We start from the raw sequence: 19,369 nt of genomic DNA, 5'->3' as shown, positions 1-19,369 counted from the left end.
TGCTGATGTGACCCTCTCCATCATAGGCTCAGGTTGTGTATATATGTAAATGAACCACATATCATAGAGAAGACACGGACTCTGCTCTGCCTCATCCCAAAGGAAGCAAACTCTGGGGAAGCACAGCAAACCTAGACACAGATCTAAGGAGCAGGACCTCTCTAGTTTTGGGATGCACCATGTGGGATGCCTTCCCCCAAAGAGGCTTCTCAAGCAAGCCCTGAATGTTGGGTCATTCGGGGCACCAGCTGAAACTTGGCTCTTTTATTAGACCTGACTGATTAGGTGTGTTTGCTGTCTGTCCTCTGGTATTTGCAGCTGTTTCTGCTCTGTGCTACAATTTCCTGCTGGATTTGAACTGTAGCTTGTTTTGGGGGGTGGCGCTGTGGCGGGGGTGACAAGGGGGGCAGTTTTTTGTTTTTGTATCTGGGGTCTTGACTGGGAAAAGAGCCTAACTAGTCTGCTCTTGCTGGTGTATACAAAAGCAGGGAAGGCTCTCTGGTTCCAGGGGGCACTCTTGGAAAGAAAAAATAGGCTGTTCTTGGTTTGTAACACCCTGAGTGGAAGAGGGTTTGCTGCCAATGAATGGACTCAATACTGCAACTGGAACAGAGTAGGGGAAAGAAAGAAACAGGACACTTACATAATAAAAGCCATCTTCATCAATTTCTCCAATGACTGTTATAATGTCTCCTGTACAAAATGTTAGCTCAGCCTGTGGAAAGAGAATAAAGGACAGCATCACCAGGTTTTGCAAAGCAGGGTTCAGTTTTTGACGCTGCATCAAGGATCGCTTCTTTCCATATGAACCTACCCAGACCCTGAGGCTCTACTTTGTGTGCTGCCTCCTCAAGAGGAACAGAGGGTAGCAACACAAGAACAGGCCTTCTCTGCAGTGGCTCCCCATCTGTGGAATGCTCTCCCCGGGGAAGTTCGCCTGACACCTTCCTTATGCACCTTTAGGTGCCAGGCAAAAGCATTCTTTTTTAACCAGGCCTTTGGTTGACCTGATCAGCATCCCATACCCTTTTAAAATGTGGCTCTTCTGGGGGGAGTATTATTAGATTATTGCTTTTATTTTTATTTTATATACCTGTGATCTTTTTAAGTGAACCACCCTGAGACCTTTGGGTATACCACTACTACTACTACTACTACTACTACTAATAATAATAATAATAAATGATGGATATCTAGTAGCACCTCTGTTTATTATTGGTGAGTTGACTGTATCTCCTGCTGCCACTATTTACAGAAGTCTTCTTACATTAGTCTAATGCAGCAAACAACAAGACGAGTCTTGAGGTTCCTTTAAAAACTAAGGTTTATTCTGGCGTGAGCTGTTGCAGGCCAGAGTTTCACTTCATCAGATGCACAAAGTGCAACCCTGAACTAGCAAGCACATATACATATGAGGGGAGCAGGATGAATGTCAGAACAGACATGGGCTAGCACTCGGTAGCACAGCATCTGCGTTGCAGGCAGAAAACCCCAGGTTCCATCTTTCCCTTTTCTGTTTAGTATACTTTTAAAGAAAAGAGGGGAAAGAGAAAGAGGGAGCTGATGAGATGCAGAAGGAGCTCCTTTAATTTTAATGCCTGTGTAGAAGAAGAAATTCTAAGGGAGAGTTTTTTCTCATGTTGGTGTACCAACTCTATCTTCATGTTTTTGGCAAGATGTTAAAAGCTGGTTCCATGGTGGTAGGTGATGTTGCAGGCGAATCCCCGATCTGAAACCTGTTGGAAGTCTATGCCTTATGCTATACCTGGTCATAAGGAAGTAATTTTGGGTGGGAATTCATTTTAATAGGAGCAAGTTCTTTTTTTTTTTTTTTTTAAAAAGTAAAATTAAATTCAGTTCTACACACTTTTTTTTTGAAGCAATCAGAGGTTGGTTTTGGGTTTTTTTAAAAAAAACAACCATGAAAATTCTTCAGCATTTCAGTGCAAATTACTCTTAAAAAAGAGTTTCCCCTAATAAAATGCAGTTTTGTTGTGTTAGTGAAAACAACACCATCTTTTCCCAATGTCCCCACCCCCAAATTTATGCAATTTGTAACCAATTGGTTGGTTGGAGAACTGCACCACACAATTTGGACGAGTGCAAATTTTGAAGGAGGGCTGTGTTGCAGTTCTCATATTGGGAAATGCAAATTTGATTGGCTTGGCTTAAAATGTGAACTGAACCTGATTTCTCCCCCATCCCTGACCACTGGCAAGGCTGGCTAGGGCTGAGAGCTGGAGTTTAACAGCACCTGGAGGACCACTGGTCTCCCTGGTGCTTCCAGTGTAAGTGCCATGATTATTTTGGACTACAGTTCTCCCAAGAGAAGGCATAAACCAGCCGCCAGCCCCTAAATCTGTGGTAGTCAATGTGGTGCCCTCCATTTGTTTTACGTTGCAACTCCCACCAACCTCAACCACGATACACAGTGGTCAGGGATGATGGGTATGGAATTCCAGCAACATCTGGAAGCCACTAAGTGTCAAAGTGCCGTCAGGCAAGCAATGTCCAGAGTGAGGAACAAACTCTTTATTGTCAAATGCACCGTATTTTTCACTCTATAAGATGCACCCGGCCATAAGATGCACCTAGTTTTAGAGGAGGAGAACAAGAAAAAAATATATTCTCTCCCTCTCTGTGCAGCACCCCTTCAGCAAAGCAGCAGGAGAAACGGAGCCCCTGCCATTTCTCCCCCCGCTTCGTTGAAGGGGTGCTCCGCAGAGAGGGAAAGCTGTGCAGTGCCTCTCCAGCAAAGTGAAGCCAGGAGAGCAAGAGGGGTGGTGCGCACCGACCCCTCTTGCTCTCCTGGCTTCAGGGACAGCCACCTGAAGCCTCCGGAGTGCAGCAGGGGCACTCCCGCTGCACTCCGGAGGTTTCGGGTGCCTATCCCTGAAGCCATGGAGCCCGCATTCACTCCATAAAATGCACACACATTTCCCCTTATGTTTTAGGAGGGGGAAAGTGCATCTTATAGAGCGAAAAATACGGTACACTTACAAGTTAGGAAAAGGCACGTCTAACAGTCCTACGTGTCTCAGCTACTCCTGGGTGGGCACAACAGGGAGGCCCTAACCTCGGGCTTACATGTCTGCGTGCAAGCAGATGGAGACTGCGCCTGCATGCAACCTGCTCCTCCTGCTTCATTACTCTCCTGGTCCTGGGAGACAGGGGAGCAGGAGAGGTAGGCACAGGAAGAGGAGGTGGGGAAGCCCTGGACTCTTCACTCTCCAATCCTGCAGCCCCCTTCTGTGTCTGACTCTCATCTCCCAATTGTTACAGGTCCCCCCAGATCACTGATCCCTTCTTCCAAGTCAGTCTCCACCTCCGCTTCTGCCGGTGCCCACTCCTCTGCACCCAGCACACTACTCCTCTGTGTCCAGCCAGTCCCTGACACCAAGCTGGCTACCCCCCTCCACCCTCAAAGGACTGAATTCTTTCTGTATCCATGTAACAATCAGGTTAGAAGGAAGGGTTTTGGTTTGCTTCTATGCGTACCTCCACGTCAACATTAGGAGAGCTCTCCCTTGGGTCGTAGTCATATAGTGCCACCATTCTCCTGGTCGATGCTGCAGGCTGACGGCCGCTCCTCCTGTTCCTTTCTGTTCCAGCCAAAAGAAGGAGAAGCTATCACAGTTACTTTTAAATACATGTCACCACCATGCAACTGTGACATAAACGAGGAAGCAACCCCAATTGAGACCTTGTTCGCTAGCAAGTCACTGATTTTACAATGGACACAATGAAATAGTTTCTAACTCTGAGGTTGGCTCTGCCTTTTGATGGTGCTGTTCAGATCAGCCTTTGCCAACCTGGTGCCCTCCTGGCCTTTTCGGGTGTTGGAGTCCAAAGCCTCTGGAGGGCACAAGGTTGGCAAAGGCTGCTTCAGACGGTCAGGGACCTGGGTTTCATCTGTATCCAAACGACTTCTGCCAAATGGACTGCTCTCCTGACTTAGCAACAGAGGGTAGAAGAACATAGGAACACAAGAAGAGCCCTGCTGGTTCAGGCCAGTAGCTAAGTCTATATCAGGATCCTGTTTTCATAGTGGCCAGGAAGACGCTCCCCATATAACAGCTTACAACATATGCTTGTAGTCTTCAGGAACTGGAAAGAACCACAAGTGGTTCATGGGTGCATCAATGGTGGTGGGAAGCTACTGCTAAACTGAAGCTAAAAGGCTCTAAATTCATCTTGATTTAAGCCTCTGAAAATAGATCCCGTTAACACCTTTGCCTGGAAGAAGAACGAAGGCTCCTTCAAGACCTTTCATGCCACTCTCTGCTGTAACAGAAATGTTATTTACACCACAAATATACACATGTTCTCAATGAGCGACAAGAGCAAACGTGGTTTGAGCAAAAGCTGCAATGTTTAGACACCGACATTAAACATTTCTCAGGGAAAGTTCTGGAATGGCCTTCCAAACGACATGAATGGGGCATGGTCCTTGCAACTGATGGGTCTGGCAAAGGAAAACCATGTTTGTTTAGCACCAGGATCTCATGAAGGATGCTTTGGAGCAGAGATAGTGGGGAACAGTATGAAAACTGATGAAAGGGAACTTGGGACAGGGACTCCATGTCTGATGGACCAAGAACATCGAGGATGAGGAACGTTTGGGATTGGTACACTTTTTTGTAAGAAAGAAAGGAATGTATAGCATCGCACCACACCACCTGGGAGCTGGCATTTCTTTGGAGGAGACTCAAGTCCCAGCTGAAAAGAAGCTGAAATCTTGGTTTGGCTAGCAACTGAGCTCTGGTACCTGTAGATGTCAAGGCAGCCCTAAACATCTTTGAACAGCCTTTTTTAAGAGGCACCAGATCCCTTTTAAAGATGCACAAAAACTGATCCCCAAGTTGGAACAAGAAGTCAGGTTGTTTTCCCTTGGAGCTGAACCACTATTTCAGCTGGTCCATGGTGCTGGTTGTAGCACTTTCATGAATGATGGAGAAAAATAACCAGTCTCAGCTGTGCAAAGGATGCAGGAAAATAGGGACTGGGGGGAGGATGCTCAAATGAAGGAGAGGGTTTGCGAGTTTAAAGACTCCTTTTCTCATCACATCTTGCGTTGACCCTGCTCTGAAAGAGCTGCCTCCCTTGAAGATGCAGACCAGGATCCAAAAGAAGAATGAAAGTAGATCCATGAAGCCACAGGTGCGTATACCTTGTGTTGCTTTCATCAACACACAACCAAACCACCCTACACAGATCAACGGACTCTGGTGGTTATACCTTAAGATTCTGGTGGGGTACATTGGATTAACCTGCTAAGCCTCAAGATTTTCCCCAGGGCTGTGTGTATTCCAAATATTCATGTTTGGAAACCTATTACAGTGGATGCTCGGGTTGTGAACGTGATCTGTGCGGGATGCAAGTTCGCAACCAGCAACGGCGCATCTGTGCACATGCGGGTTGCAATTTGGCGCTCTACGCATGCGCAAAGCACAATTTAGTGCTTCTGCACATGTGCAACTGCCGAAACCTGGAAGTAATCCATTCTGGTACTTCCAGGTTTCAGCAGTCCGTAACCTGAAAAAACGGAACCTGAAGTGTCTGTAACCCGAAGTATGACTGTATTTATTTATTTACATTCTAAGAAATCTCAATTTTCATTTACTTAAAGAAAAAAAGTCTAATCCTTATGGTTGTGGATGTGATCAGTGCTTGGCGAAAATGTAGAAGGCCTTCTCTGGCAGTGGCAAGGAGGTAGTTTCAGGGCTTAATTTGCCCTCCTTGCCCGCTGCCAAACATCTCCAGAGTAGTACAGAAAGAATCTCACAGTTTTTATCATCAGGGAGTCCTTACCAACATTAACAGGTCTGATGAAGACCAGTGTACCTTGGAAGGTGCTGTACTTTCTTCACCATAAAGGTAAAGGGACCCCTGACCATTAGGTCCAGTCGTGACCAACTCTGGGGTTGCGGCACTCATCTCGCTTTATTGGCCGAGTGAGCCGGCGTGCAGCTTCCGGGTCATGTGGCCAGCATGACTAAGCCGCTTCCGGCGAACCAGAGCAGCGCACGGAAACGCTGTTTACCTTCCCGCCGGAGTGGTACCTATTTATCTGCTTGCACTTTGACGTGCTTTCGAACTGCTAGGTTGGCAGGAGCAGGGACCGAGCAACAGGAGCTCACCTCGTTGCGGGGATTCAAACAGGAGCTCACCCCGTTGTGGGGATTCGAACCGCCAACCTTCTGATCAGCAAGTCCTAGGCTCTGTGGTTTAACCCACAGCACCACCCACGTCCCTCCCTTCACTATAAAGGTAAAGGTACCCCTGCCCATACGGGCCAGTCTTGACATACTCTACTGTTGTGCACTCATCTCACTCTAGAGGCCGGGAGCCAGCGCTGTCCAGAGACACTTCCAGGTCACGTGGCCAGCATGACGAAGCTGCTCCAGCGAACCGGCACCAGAGCAGCAAACAGAAACGCAATTTACCTTCCCACTATAAAGCGGTCCCTATTTATCTACTTGCACTTAAGGGTGCTTTCAAACTGCTAGGTGGGCAGGAGCTGGGACCGAACGACGGGAGCTCAACCCGCCGCGGGGATTCGAACCGCCAACCTTGCGATCGGCAAGTCCTAGGCGCTGAGGTTTTACCCACAGCGCCACCCGCATCCCTCCCTTCACTATAGGCTTCTTTAAAACAGAGGTGGGCTGGCCACCCATCAGGAACCCCTTGGCTGTGATTCCTGCATTGCAGGAGGTTGGTAGGTGACCTGCGAGGTCCCTTACTGCTCTACAATTCTCTGATTCTGCTGTGGAATTCTGTGGGGGATATTCTAGGCCAGTAGCTTCCAAACTTCCTCACCCCCCAGACCAGTGGAGAATTGCTTACAAGACCATATGAATGATTTTCCTGCCAGAGCCGGCCCACCCATGATGCAGGGTGAGGCAGCTGCCTCGGGCGGTGGAAATGGAAGAGGCAGCACACCCTTGAGTCCATCCCACCGTCACTGCAGAAACAACCTAGGTAAGGGAGGCTTTAGCAGCAGAACAACAACAAAACCTTCTGCTGCCCAGCTTTGAATGTGCCCAACCCCTACGGGCAGGGGGACCAGCAGATAAGCTCTGCGGAACTCCATTCTCCATGAGGCACTTAATCTCAGGGTTGTGGGTTTGAGCCCCATCTTGGGCAAAAGATTCTAACTCAGAACTCATAAAAGTAGCCAGCAGAGCTGCACAATGGCCAGACCAGAGGCACCTAATGAATGCTCACATTTTACAGGTGAGGAACACCCTTTCTGCTGCCAGTATCTGATGGGATGCCTAAAAGGAGTATCAAACAAGCCAGCTCAAAGCACTTTGCTTCGTCAACAGCTTGAATCAGGTTGTTGGGTTGGGGGTTGGTTGGTTAGTTGGTTGGTTTTAAGCACAGACCTCTTTTGGACTTTCTGGACCTGCGGTGTGCAGAGTGTGAGCTCTCTTTGAAACGGTTGCAGTTGACTTCGGGAAAAGAACAAACAAAAGAAGAGAAGATATGAAGCTGTTAAGAAGGAAGGTACGGCACTTTCAAAATGTGGACTTTCAAGGACCGAGACCAGATGGGTGGCAATGCAGCACCGCCTGAGTTCATTTTAACCACCCCATGTGTTTGTCTTTATCACATAGCCATCGTTGCACTGAGGGTGGTGTAATCCAGCATGGTTAAGGGGTTGGTTTGCTTTTCCATGTCCTCAGGATCAAAGGAGACCCCAACATGAACAGCAGAGGATCGAAATCAGATTCCAACCCACCTCCCCAAACCCCTTTCAGGTCAAAGGAGTTAAACCATTATAGGTAAAGGTAAAGGTACCCCTGCCCATACGGGCCAGTCTTGCCAGACTCTAGGGTTGTGCGCTCATCTCACTCTATTGGCCGGGAGCCAGCGCTGTCCGGAGACACTTCCGGGTCCCGTGGCCAGCGTGACATCGCTGCTCTGGCAAGCCAGCGCAGCACACGGAAACGCCGTTTACCTTCCCACTAGTAAGCGGTCCCTATTTATCTACTTGCACCCGGGGGTGCTTTCGAACTGCTAGGTTGGCTGGCGCTGGGACTGAGCAACGGGAGCGCACCCCGCCGCGGGGATTCGAACCGCTGACCTGACGATCAGCAAGTCCTAGGCGCTGAGGTTTTACCCACAGCGCCACCCGCCACCATTATACTTCCTTTAAAACAACAAAAACTTAAGGTTCCTGGCCAAACTAGCCACTACGTTAGCTGCACGGAAGGCGCACGTTTTTTGTTTTCTAAATAAGCAGCTGCAGTGAACCCATGCATTTGAAGTACATTTCCTGCTCGCTCTCCTGCCAAAAAGAACTTTGGGAACTGTAGTTTTCTGAGGGTGCTGGGAATGTAGGAGTGAACTACAGTTCCCGGGATTTTGGGGGGAGGTCAGGTGCTTTAAACGTGTGCAGCCAGCTTCTTTCAACCTCTGCTGACAAAAACAGATGGAAGCTGTTGTTTGTCTTCCAAGGAAAGCTCCTTTGGGTGCCCCCTTGGGGAGGGTGCAGTGCAGGGAGGACAGAGAGTTAAACCCCCCCCCCATAGTCCCGAGACAGCTCAGGCTGTCCCACAGCTGCTATTTACATAACTGAAGAATGTGCATGTTACCAAGCAATTAACATTACATCTAATTCGGCCCTTTGCCTCTCTAGTTTTTGAAACTTAGCTTATTCTGAAGACTACTTCTGTTTCCTACACAGTGATGACCTGCCTGGTCCAGAATATTGTGCGATTCAGGCCATGACTCAGAGCTGCAGGCAGCGGTCTCTGATGGGAACAACAAGCAGGGTGACCCAGACCAACCGGCAATGCAGAACACGCCATGCAGACTCTAACCATTTGGAAGATTGACATCTTTGAACCGATGAATTGTTGACAGTGGTTGTGTTTTAAAGGTCCCACTAGGGGGGAACAAACATTTCTATTTGAGTTTCGTTAGCCCTTATTCGTGTTCCCAGGAGTGGGGAGCGTAAAGGCCAAAGACCAAAGGCGAGCTCCGCAGGTCTCTCTACCTGGAACTCGGTAGTCTCCTCCTGAGGCCACACCCCTCACAGACCCACCTTGGCACCCAAAGTGTTTTTGCCTGGCTAGAATGTGCCCTTGAACTCTGGGTAATGCCTAGCACTTCTCAGGATAGCAAGCTGTGGGAGCGGAAACCAGTCTAATGTGCAAAGGCCAAATAGGCCTTTGCTGCCCTGCCAATGCGGCCTTGGCCCCCAAGACCAAATGTGGCCCTTGGGTTGAGAGGTTCCCTACCTTTGGCTTACGCAGTAATCTAATTCTGGGCAGATTTATCCTACTTGACCGAAGGCCTACTGCCGAACTGGGGAACATTTCTACAACTGTTGCAGATGGAGCCCCAACGGCGTGATGACAGCTACAGGTGGCCTCCCTTACCTATTTTCTCCACAGGGGTGTTCAGAGGGAGGAACCCTTGCTTCACAAGCTGCTCCATCATAGCTTCGTCGTCGGCTTGGATTTCAGAGACCATATTGCAAGGAATAAGGCCCAGCCTCGCGCAGGTTTCCCCCCGGTAAAATCCATCAACATCTTTATCACCGTACACCTGATGTTGATGAGGGATGAGAAAACAAACAAATGACTTACTCAGTTTGACCAAGCAGTTAGGCATTTCTGAAGTTTGTTTGTTATTTGTTTGTCAAGGAAATAAACAACTATCTGACTTTTAGAAGGCATCTGAAGGCAGCCCAGTTTAGGGAAGTTTTTAATGTTTGATGTTTTATCGCTTTATGATGATGATGATGATGGGAACCACTCAGAGTGGCTGGGCAAACCCAGCCAGCTGGGCAGGGTATAAATAACTTTTTAAAAACAACAACAACAACAACAAATTTCCCAGCTTTCCTCCTAAAGTCCCAAGGTAACGGTAAAGGGACCCCTGACCATTAGGTCCAGTCATGGACGACTCTTGGGTTGCGGCACTCATCTCACTTTATTGGCTGAGGGAGCCGGCGTACAGCTTCTGGGTCATGTGGCCAGGATGACTAAGCCACTTCTGGCGAACCAGAGCAGCGCACGGAAACACTGTTTACCTTCCCGCCGGAGCGGTACCTATTTATCTACTTGTACTTTGATGTGCTTTTGAACTGCTAGGTTGGCAGGAGCAGGGACCGAGCAACGGGAGCTCACCCCATCACAGGGATTCAAACCGCTGACCTTCTGATCGGCAAGCCCTAGGCTCTGTGGTTTAAAGTCCCAAGGTAGGTTACCACAATTAAAACAATACTGCACAATATTAAAGACTGTTTAAACAACTTAAAATTACAAAAGGTGGGTTCTATAAACATGCACCTCAAATGTCCAACCCCAGGTGAGTAAGGAAGTGCGTCTTCAACATTCTCCAAAAGCTGTACAATGAAGGTGGCAGATGCATCTCTGTGGGAAGGGAATTCCACAACTAGAACCGGCTGGCTCTGCCTACTGCTGCCTCTGGCGCCATCTGCTGGTGGCCTCCTTGCCTTCCAAAGACTGGCCAGTGGGACTGGTGGAGTGGAAAGCAAGAAGCCCAAACAGCAGATGACTGTTTTACAATTCAAAGTACTCATTTATACATCCTTAAGATATCGATGACTTCCCTTCTTCTCTTTCCATGGTTCATTTTACATACCCCTGCATATTTCACAGAAACTATACCATTCAGTATTCCATGATTACAACCATCATAGGTTATTTACACTGTTGAATTTATCTTAATGCTGCCAGTGTTTTTCAGCTGTACACAGTCATTTCCCATATATTAAATAAACGTTTTCCAATCTTCTCTAAACGTATGTTCTTCTTGTTCTCTTATTCTATATGTTAAGTCTGCAAGCTGCGCATATTCTGTCAGCTTAAGTGGCCATTCTTCTTTAGTTGGGACCTCAATCATTTTTCATTTTTGGGCTAACAAAACATGGGCCGCAGTAGTGGCATACATAAATAACCTTTTTTAACACCTGGGAATTTCAGTCTGAATTATCCCCAACAGAAAGGACTCTGGTTTTTTTGGGAAAGTACTTTTAAACAATTTTTTCAATTTGTTATGGATCATTTCCTAATACTCTTTTACCCTTTTACAAGTCCACCACATATGAAAAAAAAGGTTCGCTCAACCTCTTTGCAGCCAACTAATTCTAGTCCTGCCCCAACACCAACATCCTCCCCTCCCCCCCCGCTGAATTCTACAATGGTTCACACAGAGGCCTGACAAAACACCAAGAAGAACTTTCTGACAGTAAGAGGTGTTTGACAGTGGGACGGAATTCCCTTGGAAAGTGGTGGACTTTCTTTCCTTGTGTCAGGCACTGTGCTGAGGAGGCATGGTGGGAGCCGCCGCCTCCCTCCGACCCCGAATCTCCCCAGGAGCAGGAGGACAGTATAGATTTGGAACAGTGGTTTGCAGAGGGGCATAGTTCAGAAGGCAGAAGCTAGGAAATACTGGATGGAGAGCAGCTAGCAGAAGAAACACTAGAAGAGAGAGAGACTTAACAGATTCACAGTTGCTGGATAGCATCCCCCCCCCCCCCTCAGAAAGTCTCCAAACAGAAAGCACAGAGAGCACAAGTTCAGGTTACAAGAGGTAGGAGTGATGTAGATTAATAGGGATGCAAAGGGACCTCATGGCGTGCTCTGGTCCATGGGGTCATGAAGAGTCGGACACGACTAAACGACTAAACAACAACAAGGGGAGTAAACCTTAATTGGGAGCACTGCCATTCTAGAGAGATGTGTTCTGTTGTGTCTCACTGTGATTATTAAAGATTCTAACTGGTAAGACGACTTCTTTCCCTTTGTTCTGCTTATCTGCTGCCAAGGCGGAAGGAAGCTGATTCCCTGAAGCCTGACACCTTGGAGGTTTCTAAGCAGTGGTTTGGATGCTATCTGCCATGGTTGCTTCAGTTGAGATTCCTGCATTGTTGAGGGTGAGGCTAGATTGCCCTCAGGCTCCCTTCCAACTCTTCAATTCCATGATTCTGTGGTTCAAAGGTGGAAGGTGACAGCCAAGGACATCCCATGTACTACTTGTGCGTAGGAGAACAGGCAAGTGAGGGCTGGCTGAATGCACATTCTGGTTGGTGGGGCAGTGCCCCTTCAGCCCTCACAGACTGGCCCCCACGGGTAGCAGCCATAACTGGTTCTAGCCCCAATCCTGCATGAGTGTGCTCTGCTTCTGCTTCACAGGCCATACCTTGATAATCTGCCCTTCTTTAAACGGGAGCTCCTCTTCAGCCGCATCAGGATTAGGAGACATGGTCAGTGGGTCGTAGTCGAAAAGGGCAACGAAGATCCGCGTGGAAACCTCCTCTGCACCAGGGTCAGTTTCGGATTCTTCGTAAATCTCTGGGGACAGACGCTCTCGGCTACAGTACCCATCTGCAAAATCAAGGCCAGAGGCCAGAAAGAAAGTTCAAGTGCGCGCGAGGGAGCAGCATTGCGAGATGATCTTTGACAGCCCTCCATGCAGGTGCCTCTCAATCTCATTCAGCAAAGACCCCAACTTGTTGCTAGGATGCAAAACTGACAGCGGATGTGAGAACATAGGAAGAGACCTCCTGGATCAAGACAGAGGCCCACCTAGTTCAGCACTATCCATCTGTCAAAGGCTAATTTAATGCTTCTGAGAAGGCCACAAGCAGAGCATGAACGAAAGAGCCTTCAGCAGCTGATATTCAGAGGCACGGTACCTCAAAACATGAAGGATTTATTAAGCTGTCACGATTAACAGCAAATTTGTCTATTCCCCCCTTTTAAAGCCATCCAAGCTACTAGTCATCCTCACATCTTGTGGCAGAGAGTTCCGTAAGTTAATCAAAGGCTGCGTGAAGGCAGTACTTTATTTTGCTTATCCTGAGTGTGCTGCCAGATGCAATTTTATTAGATGAGCCCAGGTTATGGCACAATGGGAGAGGGCAGAACATTTTTGCTCTAGCCACAAAAAGCACTGGCACCAAAAGCAGAGGCCCAATGTCTGTGTCGTAAGCAATTTAGAGTGGACATTTATGCAAAGTGAAATTAGAGAAAGAGGACACAGATTTTTGCGTAAAACTTACACTTGCTAATTTATAGGAACAGATGCAAATTTGGGAATCACGGCTGCGAGTGAAATAGAAATGCAATACAACTCACCACAGTGAGGGAGACGCGTGTCCCGGTGGCCCTTGTGTGCTTGCCCTCGCCCCTGCTCTCCCTTCTTAGCATACATTATTAACTTTAAACCTGACTTGGTTTATAGCTCAGCTGGTAGCGCATGAGACTCTTAATCTCCGGGTTGTGGGTTCAAGTCCCACACTGGGCAAAAAGATTCCTGAATTGCAGGGGGTGGGACTAGATGATTCTTGTGGTCACTTCCAACTACAGCGGTACCTCTAGTTGCGGACACGGTCCATTCTGGGGTGCCATTTGCACCCCGAAAAGTCAGCAACTAGAGCAGCGCTTCTGCACAAGCATGGAGTGCAATAGAGTGCTTCTGTGCATGCGCAAAGCATGCAGAATGCTTCTGTGCATGCGGCGAAACCTGGAAGTATACACTTCTGGGTTTGCCGCGTTCGCAACCCAAAAATCAGCAACATGAACCTAAAGCAACTAGAGGTATGACTATACAAATTATTGTTGTCATTATTTATTTGTGTTGAAGGCAGGTTTGGACTGGAGAGCCCTTCAAACCCAGCCAGATATGTGGGGTATAAACAATAAATTATCATCATCAAAGGGTGGACATGTTCAAATAGAGGATTGTCCTCTGTAAAGTAAGACACAAGGTCATCGCTACCCTATAGCAACCCTGCATTTTAGTCAGCTGCTCATAGCAGCTGCCAGTGCTCATGTGGACACTGTGGATGGCACAGGGGTGGGTGGTATTTGATTCAGCTTGCATTTAAACCAAACCTACTTGATTTGCACTTCCCGAAACAATACACAGGCACAGATACAAAAATGCTTCACACTGGGGGGGTGCTTTTCCTATTGTGTAGCTTAGGTGAAATCGCACACAGAGATGCATAGATTAGGAGAAATTCACACTGAAAAGCTTGTTTTAAAAAGGTAAAGGTAAAGGTACCCCTGCCCGTATGGGCCAGTCTTGACAGACTCTAGGGTTGTGCGCCCATCTCACTCAAGAGGCCGGGGGCCAGCGCTGTCCGGAGACACTTCCGGGTCACGTGGCCAGCGTGACATCGCTGCTCTGGTGAGCCAGAGCCGCACACGGAAACACCATTTACCTTCCCGCTAGTAAGCGGTCCCTATTTATCTACTTGCACCCGGGAGTGCTTTCGAACTGCTAGGTTGGCAGGCGCTGGGACCGAACAACGGGAGCGCACCCCGCCGCGGGGATTCGAACCGCCGACCTTTCGATCGGCAAGCCCTAGGCGCTGAGGCTTTTACCCACAGCGCCACCCCTGTCCCTTACAAAGCTTGTTTTAATGAGGCCGAAAAAGAAAAAGTAAAAGCAAATAGATGTGAAAATCGCAGTGCTGGAAAACTGTGAGGATCCCAACTGGACAGATTAGCCCCTCCCTAGTGGACACGTGGCCTCACTCCAGTTTATGAACAACAGGTGCACCCAGTTGCTAACACGGCCCTAAAACTACAGCTCTGCTTGAGTACTCAGCACCTGACCCCCACTATGGTACATGATTTTGAGGACATCCATTTGGGGATCAGATTGGCTCCAGCCACACATTTAACCCTGCTATGATGTGGCAGCTGTCTCAGGACCCTCATTTCGCAACAGTCCACACACCCTGCCTTTCTGTCCATGTGTGGGATGGAATGTATTGCGTTTCCATTTCAGTTCTAACCATCATTTCCAAATCGCCATGTCTTTTTCTCCTGAGTGTAACCTCCCCTTGGGACGATCTCACATTTATTACAACAAATATAATAAATGACATGACATGACCAGGCAGCCTAAAGGCTCGGCTGCAGTAAAGCGGGGTCCCCGGGAAGAGAATAAGAAGTGGAATTTGCAACAAAAGGTTGCAGTGTATTGTGTTGTTGTTCAGGATTCCAATCATCCAGTTCAATATCCCCTCCTTCACCCTGCATCCCATCCCCCAACCCCAGTAAGACAGAATCCTGTGGCCACTGAACACACTGCTTGGAGCCCCTTCAACGTGGGTCTCCCACCCATCCAATTAAAGTTGATTTCGTTATTCTGCAAACCTTAAGGTTCCCCCAATTCTTCCCTCTTGTGGGTGGGCGGTGCCTGGACATGGGTGAACATTTTTAATAGCTACTGCTATTCCCTTTGGCCATACCAGTTTTAATATCATTCCCTCCAGTGGACAAAACTATTTATTTGTTCATTTATTTATTGCCCACCCTTCTCCGTAAGGTCCCAGGATGAGGGGCAGAATTAAAACGATATTAAAGGTAAAGGTAAAGGTATCCCTGCCAGTACGGGCCAGTCTTGACAGACTCTAGGGTTGTGCGCCCATCTCACTCAAAGAGGCCGGGGGCCAGCGCTGTCCGAAGACACTTCCGGGTCACATGGCCAGCGTGACATCTCTGCTCTGGCGAGCCAGAGCCGCACACGGAAACGCCGTTTACCTTCCCGCTAGTAAGCGGTCCCTATTTATCTACTTGCACCTGGGTGTGCTTTCGAACTGCTAGGTTGGCAGGCGCTGGGACTGAACAACGGGAGCACACCCCGCTGCGGGGATTCGAACCGCCGACCTTTCGATCGGCAAGCCCTCGGCGCTGAGGCTTTAACCCACAGCGCCACCCACGTCCCAAAACGATATTACAAACCATTTAAAGCAACTTACAACCATAAACATAAGGAGGGTCCTGAAAACATATATCTCAAAGTGCCCAAAGCCAGGGTGATTTCTTTAATTGCCAAGTTGGGGTGCTAGAACTACTTACTCTCTCCAGTAATAAATTAGCTGATCTCCTTCTGCCTGGAGGACTTAGACTGGAACCTGGGCTATCGTGTTCCCAGCCACCAGAGGAATTTGCAGGTTAGGAGGGTTTCTGCAGATTGGCATGTTTACAGTCCATCAGTCCCTGCCTTCAGCTTCTCCTGTCTCCTTGCTCCAGAGACAGAAGCTTGGAAGCTACATTGTAGGGGTGTTCGCTAGGTAACAACACCCCTCCTGCACTGTTACCCTGTGCTGCAGATCAGAAGGGTCCAACTCCTACCCATTAGCTCCATAAGTGACCTTTGGTCAATAGTAGCAGTCTCTCAGTCTAATCTATCACACAGGATTGTTTTGAGGATAATTTTGTGGGAGGCAGGGAGGAGAAATCACATAGGCTGCCTTGAGCTTCTTAGATGAAAGTGTAATAAAAAATAAATATTAATAAAAATCTATCTATTCATCCATCCATCTCCCACTTGCAGCCCATGCAATTCACACAATCCCACACAATTTTACAATCAAAGTCATCACATGTTGACTTTTGCAGAATATTTGGCCATGGCAGACTAATTTCCTGGAAACTCTCTGTGTTGGCATCCCTCCCCCAACCCCATATGCCTTCCTCTAACTTCGACTGGTTTCAATGATTTTTTCCCCAAGTTGCGATGAGCGTTAACCAAAGCAAGTGCTGGTGCGTTCACAAGCAAAGTCGACTTGTGAGGACTTCATAATTGGTGGTGGGATAATAACTGTGGGAAGGGCCTCTTAGTTCCTCGTTCCCATTTCCCTATCTCAAGTGTTTACATCAGAGTCTCTTTGATGAGTGAAGTGCTCCAAGCAAGACACCTGGACCGAATCTGCAAGAGGCCCATGGCAAAATGGTACCACAGAAACTTTCAGTGCATAGATAGCTACAGAGAAGAAGAAGAAGAGGAGTTTGGATTTGATATCCCGCCTTTCACTCGCTTTAAGGAGTCTCAAAGCGGCTAACATTCTCCTTTCCCTTCCTCCCCCACAACAAACACTCTGTGAGGTGAGAGGGGCTGAGAGACTTCAAAGAAGTGTGACTGGCCCAAGGTCACCCAGCAGCTGCATGTGGAGGAGCGGAGGCGCGAACCCGGTTCCCCAGATTACGAGACTACTGCTCTTAACCACTACACCACACTGGCTCTCGAGAAAAGTCTTACTGCAACTTTAGATACCATTTACTGAGCAGAGCGGTTGGCCTTTATTAGCTTTTAGCTCCCCTAAACATGCCTTCACCAGGTCAAAGTGGCTGTCTATGCACAAGAAGACCACACTTGAGAATTGACCACAAACACTCTAGTCTATATTATGGATGCAATCCACAGCAGACAGTGTCCACGCCATTCCCTTTGGAATCCAAGGAACTTAAGACAAGTGACATGCTGAGATCCCATTCACCTCTTTGCGCATGGGATGGGGAACCTGTGGCCATCCAGATGTTGTTTGGCTGGGGCTGATGGGAGTTGGAGTCCATCAATGCCTGCCTTAACAGTGTGCTGGATCTGGGGCTGGCCTAGATGTGAAAAAGGCATGTGTTTTGCTTTTAGCCAAAATTTGCATTATAGTTCCTTGGATACAATTGAATGCCATTTTGAATCAAGACTGAACCTTCCAAAACAGCAATGATTTCAACCACTGAATTCAAAACTGCACAGATTTTTTGAGTCTCTTAGGTTTCCCTTGGGTATGAAGCTCTTGAAACCTCTAATTGCATGGCTAATACTTCTTGGGTGGGGTGTAATGACCATTTCTGCAGTTCAGCACTACCTCAATGCAACCCCGCACCATCAAGTGTCGCCCTAGGCCTGGCGCCTGCAATCCAATGGCAATTTGATCACACACCCTTAATGCGACTCCTTGACACCACATTGGAAGGTAAGTGCGTGTATCTTTGTTGGCACACTGATTTCAGTGTTTTCCAACAGACCCACACAGTCAAGTCTAAAGGATGCTGCCCACGTGGTCTTCCTTGTGTGCTTAAGGAAGCCGTTATACTTACCAAGACTGGCAAGGGAGTATCTGTGGAGGGAACACCAGCCATCCCAGTAGAAGTATATGTAAGAGGGTCTAACTCATTTCCCATTAGAGAGGGATGGGGTAACATGTGGGCCTCAAAATGTTGTTGGATTCCCAGCTCCCACCAGCCAGAAAGTCCAATAACATTTGGAGGGCCACAGGTCCCCCATTCTTGCATTAGAAGAACCTGCAACACTGCCACCACTCGACCCACATTGAGGTGGCACATGGTGGCATCCCACAAAGTGGCCGGTTCTGTTCACAACAGAGGAGACTGCGCATACAGGGGACATATCTGCCATGGGCACACCTGCATGAGACATGGCTGCCACTAGCAGGACCCGTCTACTCCCCTCAGTCGTTCAAGGTCAACATTCAACACTGGCATCCCCCAATGCCTTTCGCATATAAGTGTTTTTTTGTTCAACAGAACACCACATTTTTGGAGAGGTGCCGCCTTTTTTAAGGGGGAAAGTTACTGAAATGTCATTTCCAAGCAGCAGGAGGGCAGACAAAATGCATGGCAGCCAGACAATGAGGGGAAGGAAGGCCAGCCCCAAAGCCTTGCATTTGTTCTTTCTATTTGCTCTTTCTTGTAAAGCAGGTGGGAATGTGGACAAGGGGGTAGCATGTGGGACAGAGGGGTATATGAGGACCACACCCCCTAAACACACACACACATGCACACACCTGAAGTAAGTTGCCAAACCAAGATGGTGGGGAAAGGAGGAGAGGGAGACTCTAGGCCATGGGATGGGGAACCTGTGGCTCTCCAGATGTTGTTCAACTCCCATTGACTTCTGCCAACATGGCCAGTGGTCAGGGATGATGGGAGTTGTAATGCAACAACATTTGGAGAACCACAAGTTCTCCACCTAGGTGCACAAAAGTTTACTTTTATTAGGCCCACTGAGGAATGAAAACAAATTCATTTTCATGGTGCCTCCCCACTTAATGCTTCCCATAACAAGATGGCGGCAAGATGCCTCTGGGATGTGGCTTGTGCCCAGGGAAAAGAGGATTTACCTCCTTGTAATAATTCTTTTCTGTTCTCCCCCATTCTTGAGTTTGCACTGCGTTGCATTACACGCCTCCAGAATGCTCAGAGATCAAAGCATCCCTGTTTCGAATCAACACCACACCCTTCTTGCAAGCAAGTCCCGTTGATTTCGGCAGTGCTTGGTATTGGTCTACATGGCCTCAGCACCATTTTGGTAGCGGGGAGGCCTGACGTTCAGATCTGAGCTCCACTAACAGCGGGGCTCCATGACACTTTCAGAGGTGAACCAAATCCTATCCGCATGCAGGCTTCTGCCAGACTTGGATATTAATTAAATTTGAAATTCTCAGAGAGAAAGCCTAACCCTATGCATGCTTTCTTGGATACACCTCCCACCAAGTTATTAGGATTTCCCCCCAAAGCAATGGTGTGTCATGGGGCTGCATGATCAGAATCTGCTCACTGCCCTGGTG

General features: G+C 48.1%; 1 protein-coding gene across 18 annotated transcripts in view; it reads right to left on the bottom strand.

Annotated features, from left to right (window-relative positions):
• RIMBP2 (RIMS binding protein 2) overlaps positions 1–19,369 on the bottom strand; it is a 276,487-nt gene that overhangs the window by 5,925 nt on the left and 251,193 nt on the right. For all 18 annotated transcript variants that reach the window (XM_083418105.1, XM_083418106.1, XM_083418107.1 and 15 more), the window contains 4 exons: positions 12,181–12,365; positions 9,390–9,558; positions 3,499–3,602; positions 644–715 (listed from right to left, as the gene is read on the bottom strand). In XM_083418105.1, the coding sequence (XP_083274231.1) occupies positions 644–715; positions 3,499–3,602; positions 9,390–9,558; positions 12,181–12,365 (530 nt within the window). The remainder of the gene's footprint in view (positions 1–643; positions 716–3,498; positions 3,603–9,389; positions 9,559–12,180; positions 12,366–19,369) is intronic.

The sequence above is a fragment of the Podarcis tiliguerta genome (assembly GCF_965153285.1).
Source record: "Podarcis tiliguerta genome assembly, chromosome: 16".
NCBI lineage: Eukaryota > Metazoa > Chordata > Lepidosauria > Squamata > Lacertidae > Podarcis > Podarcis tiliguerta.
This window is presented reverse-complemented; position numbering and strand designations above follow the sequence as displayed.